This window comes from Protopterus annectens, chromosome 2.part1 (assembly GCF_019279795.1).
Source record: "Protopterus annectens isolate FY-2018-M chromosome 2.part1, PAN1.0, whole genome shotgun sequence".
NCBI classification, from domain to species: Eukaryota; Metazoa; Chordata; order Ceratodontiformes; family Protopteridae; genus Protopterus; species Protopterus annectens.
In genome coordinates, this window is record NC_056729.1 from 952,149,300 (window position 1) to 952,163,794 (window position 14,495).

At 40.4% G+C, this 14,495-nt stretch overlaps 1 protein-coding gene across 1 annotated transcript in view; it reads left to right on the top strand.

Moving 5' to 3' along the window:
* Nucleotides 1-14,495, top strand: part of FBXL5 (F-box and leucine rich repeat protein 5) — a 2,105,165-nt gene that overhangs the window by 1,525,780 nt on the left and 564,890 nt on the right. Inside the window, exon 9 of the mRNA XM_044062581.1 lies at nt 10,585-11,292. Within this exon, the coding sequence (XP_043918516.1) occupies nt 10,585-11,292 (708 nt within the window). The remainder of the gene's footprint in view (nt 1-10,584; nt 11,293-14,495) is intronic.

Genomic DNA, 14,495 nt, shown 5'->3' on the forward strand with positions numbered 1-14,495 from the left:
TTTGGAGGATAACATCTTGGTTCTGTTAGGGATAAGCATGATCCATGCACTCGTGTAAGTGCTTATAAAGTGCATTTGTGTAGGATTCGGCAGTCATACCTCTATTGTCCGTCTGCATGGGTGTCATGAAGTTTGCCACTTCTTTTAAGAAGTATGAAGTTGGCTTTGGAGAAGTTTTTTACGATGGTTTCCCTAATTGGGGCTGGGGGTGGGATGTGGATGTCTAGGCTGATTAGCTTGTGGTCGGATCTGACCAACGAGGATATGACCTCTGGTGTGGAACACCGGTTTCCCATGTTGGTAATGACCAGGTCTAGGATATTGCCGCCCCTGGTGGGGGTGTGAATAAGTTGATCCAAGGCTTTGGAATTTATGAATTCTAGAAAACGTTGAGCAAAAGAGTTGGTACATGAGTAGTTTTCCCAGTTAATGGTGGGGTAGTTGAAATCGCCCATTATTAGGGTGTTGGGTTGCACCATAATACTTTCCAGTGTATCAAGAAATGAGGAGTGTGAATCTTGGGGCATGGTGTGGGGTCTGTAGCAAGCTACAATTTGGATTGCGGTCTTGCCCAGAGTTAGTTGCACTTGGATAATCTCGGTTGCATTGTGCTGTGCAACTAGCCTGGAGGTGTGGATATCATTAATGAATATGGACACGCCTCTGCCTTTAGTGCTTCTTTCTGGGTTAGGTGGCCGAAAGGTGTGGTATGAATTGAAGCCTGGTAATGCAGGAGTGCTCTCTGGAGCTTTGAACCAGGTCTCTGTCACTGCACAGATGTCAATGTTCTCCATTTTAAGCAATGCCTCAAGTGAGTGCATTTTGAGGTTTAGACTTCTAGCATTGAGTAGCATTACCCTCAAATTTTGCTTGCTTGTACCTGTTGCGGTGGTGAATTTGTCATTTGAACCTTGCCTAAAAAAGGCACTATAGGGGTGGCAAGAGCCTTAGCCAGTATCCGGAATCCCAGGCCATGGTGACCACTGATGATTCCCAGATGGAAGGGGGGGCATTATCTAGGGAAGACAGTCCACGGCATCTGGCAGGAACACAAGGCTCACTTGCACATAAACATCCTAGAGATGAGGGCGGTGCTTTTAGAGTTGCAAGCATTTCAAGACACTCTCCCTCTAGGAACGAAAGCAGTCCAGTCGGACAGTATGTCTATAGTCTGGTACATAACCAGGAATGAACCAGATCTTTACCCCTTTTTTGAGAAGCTGTGAAGGTCTGGCAGTGGGCTACCGCCTCCAACTGTTTTCTGATGGCAGTGCACATCCCAGGGGAAATCCAGCATGACTGCAGACAACTTGAGTAGGGCTATTTTACGGCCTCACAAATGGTCCCTCAACCAGAAGAGAATGGAACAGATCTTCTAGAAATGGGCCAGTCTTGTGCGATGTGTTCGCATCTCCCACCAGTGCCAAATGCAGCAACTACTTTACCAAAGGATGCACTTGTTCATGATTGGCCTCCGGGAGGACTTTATGCCTTTCCTCCAGTCTCTCTAATACCCAAGTTTTTGTAGAAAGCAAGTTTGTTGGAGACGAGTAATCCTAATATTGTTGTCATCAAATCTGGTTTCCCTTTCTGAAGCCACTCCTTTTTGGGGACGAATCATGAATCCTGGACCCTGTTCTGGACCTTCTGACTCATCCATCAGGAATGGCTCATCCGAACCTGGACAGTCCCAAACTAACAGCTTGGCTGCTCTACTTCCCCTGATTGCCAGGTTTCCCATCCCTTTCCTGTCCATTCAAACATATTTTGTTTTCTTCCTATAAAACATCTACACTAAAATTGTACCAAAGTAAATGGAGAAGATTTGTTACATGAGCCAGTGAAAATCAGATAAATCCTTTTTCTGCACCCATACATTCTAGTCTAGAAGTTTTGACAAAACTTTTCAATGAAGGAGCTGCAGCAGCAATTGTTAGGGTTCACTTGGCAGCAATTTCCAATTTTCATGTAGGAGAAAACGGTTCTGCAATCATTTCGCACAGACTTTGTAAAGTGTTTTTGAAAGGAACCACTATGAAAAGACCCCCCATATAAAATCCAACATCCCCCTGAGATTTGAATTTTATTTTATCTAACATCATCTATCCTCCCTTTGAACCATCAACTACATGTGACTTGAAGTACCTCTCCTGGAAAACACACTTTTTAATGGCTATTACTTCAGCCAGAAGAGTTTCTGAATTGCAAGCTTTGTCTGCTAAGCCCCCATACCTAGTTTTTCACAGTACATTGTTTCTTTACGCACTAACCCCTCATTCTACCGAAAGTTGTCACAGAAAGTAAGCTCAATCAATCTTTAGAGCTGGCAGTTTTCTATCCCATCTTCCAGAATAGAGAATATTCACTACATCTCCTAGGTGTTCATAGACAATTCTTTCTTCTTGCATAGAACTTCTGAAATTAAAAAATCTGATCAACTGTTCATCTCTTATTCTGACATTAAAAAAGGTCTTCCACTCACAAAAGTTACCGTATCAAAATGGCTTATGCTATTATCTTACATTTATAATTCAAGGAACAAAACACTTCCAGATAAGGTTAAAGCTCATTCCACAAGGTCTGTAGCCATGTCTGCAGCCTTTCAAGCTAGATTACTACTGGATAGTATCTGCGCTGCAGAAACTTGGGAAAAACCTCATACCTTTATTACTCATTACAAAGTGCATTTGGCTTCTAGGGGTAGAGCCTCTTTTGGTTCTATGATTCTGAGGGTTCTATGGTTCTGAGGAATATTCTTCCTGAGCCACCCAAGGGTCAAGTTGCTGTGGACGCTGTCCCATCAGTGAGAATAAAGGTGAGATTGACAACATCACGTAAAGAAGTTATGTACTTACCATAACATTGCATGTGTGTTGTCCATCTCGTCCTTTATTCTCACAACCTCTACCCTCCATACCCCGATGCCTATACTGCTGGGAGACCAAGTGGCATAACTTTGGGGCTACAGATACATATGCAATCAGAATTTATACTCTGGTGTATATTTTAATAAATGTATGTATATATGTATATTTTAATAAATGTATGTATGTATGTATATATATATATATATATATATATATATATATATATATTTGGGATCACTACATAATCTTGAACTTTTGAAATACCGAATTTCAAAAGCTCGAGACTATAAAGCCAAAAGCCCTAATTACCGAAAGACCAGAAGCGCGAAAATCAAAATCCCGGCGTTCGGAGATATTGAATTAGCGTTTCTGATGTTGCGGTTCAGGTAAGTATGTGTGTATAAGTGTGTTTGTGAGGGGCTTTAGTGTATGTCAGTGGTTGTTGTGACTGTGATGTGTGGGTGTGAGTTTGCCTTGTGTGTTTGTGCGATCTTGGAGTTAGAATATTGAAGTAGGGGGGTTTGCTCCCCTGCTTATCTGTAATGTAAGATGATATGTTTGTTTGTGGGAGGAAGCTGTGTGTATGTGTGTGCTGTATGTGTGTTATACATTCCGGAATTTGAATTTCGCGCTTGTGGATTTGCGTTATTTAGGGCTTTCGGCTAGTCTCGAGCTTTTGAAATTCAGTATTTCAAAAGTTCGAGATTATGTAGTGAACCCATAGGAAGAAGGAGGAGCTTGAGACTAGGATCCACAGTCTGGAAAATATGTCAGTCGGATCCGAGGATTGGATCCGTAACCCATTAGTGAGGAAGAATGAAAATGGACAACACAGATACAAAGTTGTGGTAAGTACCTAACTCCTAATTTCCTGCTCTTAACCCTTGTTAAAATATTTGCTTATGCCCACTGACCTTGGCATCCCCAGCCCTTTTACCCTTAGGCTACAGGGTGGCATACTATCAAGTTAGTAACTGGTGTGTGTTTCCTGTTACCACAACAACCTGTCAACAACTTTAGCATGAATGAGCTAATGTCTAATAAATGTATACATACGGTTTCATTATATCTCCAGATATCATTGCTCAAGTTAATATGATTCCCATGACACTGTGCAGGCTAGCTTATTGCTTGGTAGAAGATGGGGCATGTTTGATGTTCCATCATTCTCATTACTGCAGTAGCCTTTGTCTGTAAGGGCTGTATCCTGCCCAGGATATTAAAATCCAGGCAGCTTCACAAAGCTCTGGCTCCCTCCCACACCTACACTTGACTGCTTATTAGGTAGCCCTTTGGGGGAAAATCCACAGTCAGACTGTAGACTTTTTTAGTATTTTCTTGCTGCTTTGAGAGGAAGCAGCTCTGATTCTTCACAGGAGCATCAGTCTGCTTTATGATTCCCTTTTAGCAGATAAGTCCCTACAGGGAGCATCTCCAAATAGAAATAGTTGCACGTTTAAGGTAAAATAAAGTCTGTACATATTTGAGTATACATGCATGCTTATGTGTGTATATTGTAAAATGTATGTAATGTATATTTGGTTTCCCTCAATTTGAGCAAATGTTCGATTGATCAATAAGTAATAGGGGTGGTGCTTAATACTTAACTTATGAATAACTGAACCTTCAAAATGTTGAGGGACTGTTTTCATCATGAAAGCTGAGTGGGGTTGGAAGGAGTGAGAGTGTTTGTGTGTGGGAGTCAGGGTTAGGAATTTGTGGGGGATAGGTTTTGTATGTGTGTGTCTGTGTGTATTTTAGGGTTAGGTAATGGGGTAGATGTAGTGTTAGTGTGTGTTAGTGTCTTGTGTAGTGGCACCATTTTGGGAGGGTTTTTATTAAGTTAAGGTGTAAGGTTAAGGGTACACATGGTGTCTGTTCTTAAAGGTGATGTCCTTACCTTAGTCAGGATGTTATTACAGGCTGTTAAACCTGGAACTTGGAAATATTTACCAGAGTGCAATATCAATATCAGTAAAGAAATTCCTGAGGAAAGTTTCTGAGGATTCTGACATTGACAGAGACTGTGCTGCTTCTCCTGGAGATTCCCAAGCCCAAAACTGATTCTAAGGAAAGTTGGTCCTGTCCAACTCCTTTGAAGGCATTTTCTATTTCAGAAGTTTTTAGGATAAATGATGTATTTTCTGTGAGAAAAGGTGGCTGTTCCCACTGAACTCAGGAGAAACTATGATATGTTGCAGATGGTTGCGGCACATAACTACACCTGTCCTTCCTATTTTGCTAGCCTTGGAGGATGTGTTAAATGCAGCCTTTAATAACCCCAACTCTCAACCTTCAGTCCCAAAAAGGGAGACAGACTTTATAACTTTTATTTTTATTTATTTAACAATTTTGTTTACCAAGAAAGTCTGACTTGGAACAAAGGCAATTTTCAGTGGAGGCCCAGGGAGAAATGCTCCAGACACATGTCTTTATAACATGGGAGGAAACTGGAGCCACCCAGAGGAAACCCACATGAACACAGAGAGGATATTCTGATTCCGCACAATAGGTACCCCAGCCAAGAATCAAACTGAAGAACCTCTTGCTGTGAGGTGACAGCACAACCACTATACCACTGCACCATCATAAATGTTAAATAAATTTAAAAAAATGCCGTCCTGGTCCTTAAAAAAACAGCTTCAGTATGTTGCCTTCACATTTATTTAGATAACTTCCTTTCATCTGCATTTTGCAGCAACGCCTTCTGAATAAGGTATCATACTGCAGTGAAACAGCATAGACTAACAGATATGGATGGCTAGTGGACTAAACAAGTGTGCCATGCAAAGTTGTAAGTGTGACGGGTGTACTCTGCTTCAATGTGGCCACTTACTTGCTCCAAGATGGAAGAATAACAAGCCAATGTGTGTGGTTTCTACCATTACATACCCCACCAGAGCACACGTTATGTCACACACCTTAATCTAACAAATTCTTGTTTTCTCATCTTCGATCTGACTCACTTGCCATTTTTACCTCTTCACCACTCTGAAAAAAGACTTGTCCCACTTTTTGCAGAAAGTAGATCGTATAAGAATCCTATTCTAATCTACCTCCAGTATCTTAACGAGAGCACGTATGATTGCGCAGGTACTAGATCTAGGATCACTGGTTCTGTTACAGTTTTGAGAAGGTATGCCTGGGTATGTAACCAAAGGTTTGCTGATGAAGTAAAGTCTGATATTTTAAACTCTACTTTAGATGAGAAGATTTTGTTTGGCCCTTCAGCTACCCCGTTCCTCAAACTGTTTGATAAATGAGGAAAATTAATTAAGGGAGTTTTAGATTTTTCAAGTTCCCTGTTACACATTTTTCAAATCCTCTACTCCCTGTAAAAAGTGAAGTAAACTAACTCTTATACTTCTGGCAAACAGCATAGCTGGGAGGGGAGCAACAGTTAAAAAAAAAAAAAAAGAAATGGGATTCTTTCCGTAAAAGGGACAGTCTAATCTTTACAAATGACTATGCCAGCAGTTCCCTTCCCTCCTGCCCTTCTCTGTCTAAATCTTTGTCAGAAACTGGTTCCCAGTATTCCCTTTTGGCAACAGGTTGTATCAGACTCTTGGATGATAAACGTCGCTCAGGAGGCTACAGTTGGAAATGGGTACAAAGACCTGCCTTTGAGAAATTCCCACCCACCCACCAAACCACACAGAGCTTTTCCTCCGTTTTTTCAGTACTTACTGATCCTAGGAGTCATAGAATCAGTGGCTTCAGATCAAAGGGAGAAAGACTTCTACTCCAGAATGTTTCTGGTTCCAGTGAAAGAGCTTTGGTAAAACCAGTTCTAGAGCTTTCCTGTCTAAACCTGTTTGTGAAAGTACCAAAATTAAAAATGTTCACCCTTCAGAGTCTTTTACTTGTCATCCCTCTGCTTTTAAATATTTTGATCCCTCTTGGGACATCATTTTCAGCAGCTCTGCCCCTAATGCCCACTTCCACACCTAGTCTACCAGCTTGTTGGGGTTAGGCATGGATTTTGAGTGTGTTCTGGGGAGTTTGGCCATCTCCTGTTACATTGGTGGGGTATTTGAGATGTTCTGCCCACTTCTTGCCATGCCTCTTAAGCTCATTAATTGTCTGAGGGCAGTTCCCCTCTTTGAACACTCTTCCACTAAGAGAAGTGTCATCATCGAAGGGCCTCCCACCCAAAAGAGGCAAATACATTTCTCCCTGCTGATCCTTCATTATCCCGAGCCACTAATTGAATCCAGGTCGACTGTACATTAGGGTTTTATCACTCTAAGCCACCTGTCATCCGTCTTGAGTTTTATGGGAACATTAGACCTAAAGGATTCTTAGCATCACATCCCCATAGCACAGGCTCCAGGAAATTCTCAGATTCTCTGTATTCTTGTCACGTTATCAGTTCTCTGCATTACCCTTTGGGTTATCTGCAGCTCCAAAGGTATTTACAGAGTGCATAGTTCGGTGATAACTCATTGCAGACTGTAAGACGTTCACATATCTCTTTAAGACAACTTGCTTACCTTTGCAGAGTCATTCGCCAGACGTTAGGAGTTTTTTTCCCCTCTCCATAACAATCTGGGATTACAGGTAAATGTTCAAAAATCCTCTTTGACTGTCACACGATTGTGTTTCTGGGCTGCCTTGTAAGCATGTCTCAGCAAAAGGCTTTTCTTACCTAAGAAAAGGTGGATTTTTATCTGGAAACTTTACTGAGCTTCTCCAGTTGGTCGCGGACTTTGGCAAGAGAGTATGTCGTGGTCTGTGGCTTCTTTGTGTCCTGTGAATCTTCTCACTTGGTTACACATGAGAAACATTGGATGATTTAAAAAAAAATACACAGATCCAACATTCTCATCCTCTGGAATTTCAGATTCCAATTTTGGGCCTTGTCAAAAATGAATGACACTGGTGGAACTGGCAAATGGCTCAATATCCAGGTCTCTCTACTCCTGTTCCAAGTTAGTCTCTAACTGCAGATGTCACAGATTTTGCTTTGGATGCAGTTTCTTTAGGGGAGAAATGTTCAAGGCCTGTGGAAATCTTTAGGTAGACCAACTGTTAGCTGTGATCCATGCAATAAAATCTCTTCATCTGTAATCCCCAGGGCCTCCTACAGGTTATTACAGACAACACCATAGTGATACGATACATAACCAACTAGGGGAACTCCAGCTCTTAACCTTCTGTGCAGGCTGGCTATGGTGGCTTGGCAGAGGGCTTTTTAGCATGGTTTAACCTTCCAAGCATCTTACATTCTGTCAGAGCAAAATGTAGTGGCAGACAGGCTGAGCAAGACCAGGAGACACCCGCACAAATGAAAATTGAAGAGATCTTCCAGGAATTTAGCTATTTTTGTGAACAACTCAAATAGATCTGTTCACCTCCGTTCAAAACAGACAAAACACAGTATGCACTAGGACTCCTTGCAGTCAGTCCTGGAAAACCAAAACATATACATACTCATTCTCATGGTTGGGGATGTTCCTTTATGCATTTCTAACCTTTCCACTGACCTCAAGGGTAATTCTAAAGATACAGAAGGACTCTCCAAAAATCATTGACTGCTTTTTGGCACAAACAACAATCATTGACTGCTTTTTGGCACAAACAACATTATTTCTTCCTTTGTATGGAATTGACCCAAGGGCAGTTACCACAAGCTTCCTTACAGTTTGGACTGTCTCACAAAATACAGTGGGAGTTTGGTGCGCCACAGTCTGAAAAACTTCAACTCGCTCCCTGGATTTTTCAATTTTACCTTTTAGGCACCGATTTCATGAGAATGTGCAGCAGGTACCAAAGGAGACAAAGCCTGCTACTGAGAAATCTTATATTGGCAAGTGAAAAGGATTTGAATCTATGTAGAAAAGTTAATTATGGTCTTCCTTTTAACTAGCTTATCAGACTGATTTTAAGGTTCATCAGATGGAAAATAGCACTAATTGCTCTGAAATTTGCATGAAGAATAAGAGTTTCAAGCTCTTGTGGTGGGTGAAACCTGTCTGGTCTTCCATAGAGATGGGGTCACATTAAGAACAAATCCCTCATTTATACTCATAATTGTTTCAGAGTTTACTTTGAATCAAGCAGTTTCCCAGTGTTTTATCCAGTTCTCAGAACAAGGGAGAAGGGATTCTGCATACTCTGGGCATACTTAAGACAGTTCAGGTATTATCTTGACAGATCTAAGTCCTTTAGAAAAGCAGATCACCTGTTCAGTTCTTATGATGGGACAAAGAAAGGACTACCCAAGTCAAGACATACTGTTTTGAGATGGTTGTCCTCAGCTATTGCTTTTTGTTAGTCCCTCCATGGCAGATCTGTTCCAGGTGGTATCATGGCACATTCTACTAGAGCTTTGAGCTGTACTATTGCATACTGGAAGTCAGTGGACTGTAGAAGCATTCTGGAGGCAGCAACATGGTCTGCTGTGTATACTTTTACAAAACATTGTAAACTGGATTCGTTTTACAGGTCCAAGGCTGGCTTTAATATACCCATTCTCCAGGGCCTCCTGTCCCTTATCCTACCCTCCTCACTGTCTGGATGGGTTTTGATAGTCAACCTGTATAGCCAAAGGCTACTGCAGCAGTGAAAATGTTGAACATAGTATAGCTGTGTAAGTTGCACTTTCCATAACAGTAGATGTTAAAATTTCTCACTGCTGCAGTAGCTGCACCCACCCTCCATCCCCCTAATTCTGTATATAGTTGTTGGGATATCGTTATTTGTTACTCGTACTGAACATCTGAAAGATATAAATATAAAGCTTTTTTTTTGGAATGGGCAAGAAAGTTCTGAAATTGTCTACACTCTGACTGCTGATTTCCTTCCAAGGAGGTCAATCCAGTCAGCAGTCCGAGTGTATATATGGGAGTGTGCCGACATTTTATTAAGTTAGCTGGTTGTATCATTGACAGGGTACAGCCCTTCTAGCCAAAAGCTACAGCAACAGTGAGGAATTCATAACATCTGCTTTTGTGGTAAGTGCAGTGTAAATGACTGTACTTTCTGCATTTTTGCTAGGGAAAAAACACTACTTGTGATGAATTTCACTGTAACAGAAGCAGAAAAATGTAATGGGTTAGAAGTGTGATAAGAATGCTTTAGAAGGGGGATATAATGCGGTTATTTTAACTGTTTGAATGAATACTTGCCAGTTACATGCAGAGAAAAATGCCAGAGACAGTGAGTGGCATGAGCTTATAAAACCTTTGAATAAGTTCTTACTAGCTTTCTAATAATGCATGTGGTGTGCAGTTGTGAACAGCTCATATCATGCAGGAAGAGCCTGCTTAACATGAATAAATTGTTGCAGGGAGTGTGTACACATGTAGGGGTGGGTATATTTTGTAGTTTACAGAATGGGAAAATGGAAGAGAACCATGGACCAGGTGAATCATATTTTTGGTGGGAATTCACACAAGATGAGCCTAATCTGGTGTCTCAAAAGCAGGTAAAGCTTGAGATAGTTTCATGACAAGACATCATAATGGAACTCGATTTAGCCATGTAAAATTGAGTAATTTAGTGTTTGTATTCATTTTGGAGGGTACACTCCTTTCTCCACTGTTTATTACAGCAGTCTCTGAGATTGCACTGTTGGGTGTAGGTGCAGTGGTTCTCGAACAAGACCTGTGTGGTACCTAACTGTATATTCAGTAGAAGAAGTTAGAATGTATTTGTTAAATTTAAAAGCTATTGTGCCATAAATCATAAAGTTTGTCTCTTACTTTTTCTGCAGTTGGTCTTTTATTGGAAGCTGCCAGAGCCTTCGTCACCTTGATCTGTCTGGTTGTGAAAAAATTACAGATATAACTTTGGAGAGGATATCAGTTGCTGTTGGTGACGTTGCCTCAAAGAACATCAAAGCAGATATCTTTGAACGGTGCATTAACAAGAACAGAAATCCAAGATTCTTAAATGACTGTATGGATAAGAATAAGCTCATTGATGAGAGGCTCTTGCCAGTTACAAATAATCTGATTCCATTAAGGTGTGTAAAATTTGCAAGCTGTCCTAATATTCCTACCCATGTCTGGCTGATCCATATGGAAGATCTGGTAGATATTGAGGATGCTGAAAAATCAAGACTGAGAAACATTGAGGGACTTGGACTTGTGGTGCCTTCATCACAGTTACCTTGTGGTGGCTCTGGATGTTGTAGCAGGGACAATTCTAACATGAAAACTAGGGCCTGTTGGCAGCGTTACAGGACATCTACTGCACTGGCACAATGTGGTCATTCATTGTGCTCTGCTGAGACAGCCTTAAGGACTACAAATGCACTCCCAGTATCCTCTGCACTGGTAGATGCAAAGATAAGGGCTAAACAGACAGTGGAGAGGAAACTGAGGCGTATTGAGGGCAAGAGTATAAGTCAGGGGGCTGCTCGTGTTCTTAAGTTTCTGAGCCTTTCTGGATGTTACCAAATCACTGACCATGGTCTCAGGTGGGTGGTGTTCTTAAGTGTTTTTTAATGTAAATATTCAGAACAGAATTTCACCCATCTCTTTAGGAAAATGAAGATCATCATAAGAATGACTACAGTTTGGCTCATCATTAGTAGGAATTAACTACAGGACCAGATGTCTTACCCATTCAGCCAGATATTGAGAGCTTTGGATATCCCTGTAGCACAGCTGGTCTCTTAGAAAAAGCAAGAGGAGTCCATCCTTTAGCCTTATCTAGGCAACTAACTGTTTTGGTATTTTTTTCTTAATACTTGCCATTGTCGGTGTATATTTTTACACTGGAAAAAATGTGTGTGTGTGTGTAATTTTTTTTTTATATATATATATATATATACTTACTGTGACTTTTGGGAGTGTTTTTGAGACTGATTTTTTCCCTGGAAAAGATTACCAGTGATTTTGTCTTTTGAAGGTGAAATGTTTGGAAAGATTATTAGTTTCAGTGCATTTTCTGTCTTGATGATCATTTTTGTGCATGTTATGCACTTTTTAAAAGAAAAACAGATGTTTTGCAAAGCCAAAAACCTTAATGCCTTTATGAAGAAGCTTTCTAAAGTCTTCAGGCACAGTATGTGCATCCCTTATTCTTTGGGAGAGGTATTTTACAGTTCAGAGAGGCAGAATTTTAAGTGCCTTCATAAAATGAAGAAAGCTAGAAAGTTATTTAGGCATCTGCAGGCAAGGTGTGTCAGGCCTTAGTGACCAGAGTTCTCACAGAAGGTCACTCTGTGCAAGGCAAAGGTAACCCTCTTTGCCCCTTTAATTATCACTGATGACATAGACAATCATAAGTTTATATAAGTGAAAACAAACCATGTTAACATATTTTTCATTACAAACATTGTACATCACTTATTTCTCCAGTCATTGTCAGTCAGACATTACATACATCATTCAAGTCGTGCCTTCTTTTAAACGTCATTCCTCCTCCAAAACATTATTCTGCATATATTGTTCCCACAATTCCCATTTTTTTCTATGTAATTAGCTCCTATCCTTTTCTAAAGATCCCATTTCCAGTTGTTTTATCTCTGTTAATAAATTCAATACTTCTAGTACAGTTGGTTTAGACTTTGATTTCCATTTTCTAGTAATTGATTTTTGGGCAGCCACCATAATTAGACTCAGCAAAGCCTTATTATGTCTAGACAGTTTTGAGTCTGTATCTTAGCTCAAAAAAAATCATTTCCTTAGTTATACTATTTGCTCATCCAGTATTTTTGATAGAGTAGTCTGCTGTCGTAGATTCTACCAAAATGTCTACCAGTACTGGTCTTTTGCTTAGGATCCCATTTTTCTTTTCTCTATGCCTGTGCTCTGATACCAATCCTTGATAGGGAAGGCATCTCTAGACTGCAATCCAAATAAGTTATTGGACTCTTCCCATTCTGTTACTTTTCCCTTTCTTATTATTTGCTCCCAATACCTTGATTCCTTTGCCAGTTTTCTCCAGTAAATTCCAGCCCCCTCTTGCCTGTATCCCTAGTTGCAGTCGTCCATATCACCAGAATCTCCATTCTCTATTCCTGTGTTGACTTCGATCTTGGAGTACTTTCTGCTACTTTATGAATATAGTATTTTGTGTGATTATTGTCATTCTGCTTAAGGATCTGCATCCAAAATCCCAGACTCTGCTTGTTTCTTGAGCTTTCCCACTGTTTCATCATCGTTACTTTTCATTTTGAATCACAGATTTCTGCCTGTGCTAGGCATAGGAGCTTTAACTGTGTAACTCTGAAATACCCCTCCAAATCAGGTAATCCAAAATCACCTTGTTTTATTGGAGGGATCAGCTTATCCAGCTTGAGTCTTGCCATCTTCCCCTCCCAGGTAAAAATCCTTCAATTCTTTATTAATTGCTGTCCCTAACAACTTCTCTGGTTGATAAAAATATGCCTGACCTGTGTATAAAACTAAAGGGACTAAAAACATTTTTGACTGTTTGTGTTTTACTAGCCATATCCATAATCAGATTTTGTATTATCTTTTTAGTCTCTTCCCACATACCATTAGCTACCATAACAGAATCCTTTTTAATCCATTCTCCTAAGTACTTCATTTATCTTGTCATGGGTACTGATGAACCAATTCGTGTGTGGGTGCATTGTTTACAGCTATTGCCTTTGTTTTATCTTCATTGATTTTATATCCCAAAAAACTGCGGTGGTGGTGCTGCGGTAGCGTTGTCGCCTCACAGTAAGATGTTGTCCTGTTTGATTCTCAGTTAAAGCGTCTTTCTGTGTGGCGACATGCGTGAATGGGGATACCTTCGTTGAAGGTTGTGCGTCTGAGCTGGCAACTCGGCACGTAAAAATCTACTGCCAATCATTAGCGGACCAGAGTTCAGCTGTGGCGACCCCCAACTGGGAAAAGCCGAAAGATACAACAATTTTATATCCCAAAAAGACTTGAAATGATCTCAGAATGTTCCACAACACTGAAATGACCTTTTCTGGTTTCAACAGGCATAAAATATCTGCAAATAAAGCTAGCTTTTCTTGACTACCATATCAGTTATATCCTTGAATTTCTGAGCCCCTTATTTTCTTTGCTAATAGTTCTAAATGTAACACAGATAAAGAGGAATGAAGACACCCATGCCTGGTTCTTCTGCTCAAACAGAACTTTGAGGAGGAACCTACCCACTTCAGTTTTCACCTCTGATCCCTTGTGTATCCTCCTAATCAACCTTATAATTTTATCAGGGAATACAAATGCTTCTTTTGTCCTACTCATAAAATCCCACCTTGTTCTGTCGAGTGCTTCCTCTTGATCAAGACCCAGCAACAACAGTGATGTTTTCTTCCATTATGCTTCCCTCGGGATCATCATTGTTGTACTAATGTCATATGTTTGCCTCCCCATGCACAAAACCAGGAAGATCCATATCTATAAATTTTGGCATCACCTTTGACATTATTTTAGCAATACTTTATAATCATTGTTTAGAATTGAAATGGGCCTATATGCAGCTGGATCTGATGGGTCTTTAACATCTTTAGGTATTACACCCATCCCGTCCTGGTGATCTTCCTGTAGATTGGTTATACATCACCATTTTTCTCATCTCTTCCTATCCTGTTAGTAATTGAGCCTCATCTACCTCTAACCTTGGCATATTTAATTTTTCCATAAACATTTCCATTTCTACCTTTTCTTGATTTCCATACATCTCTGCTTT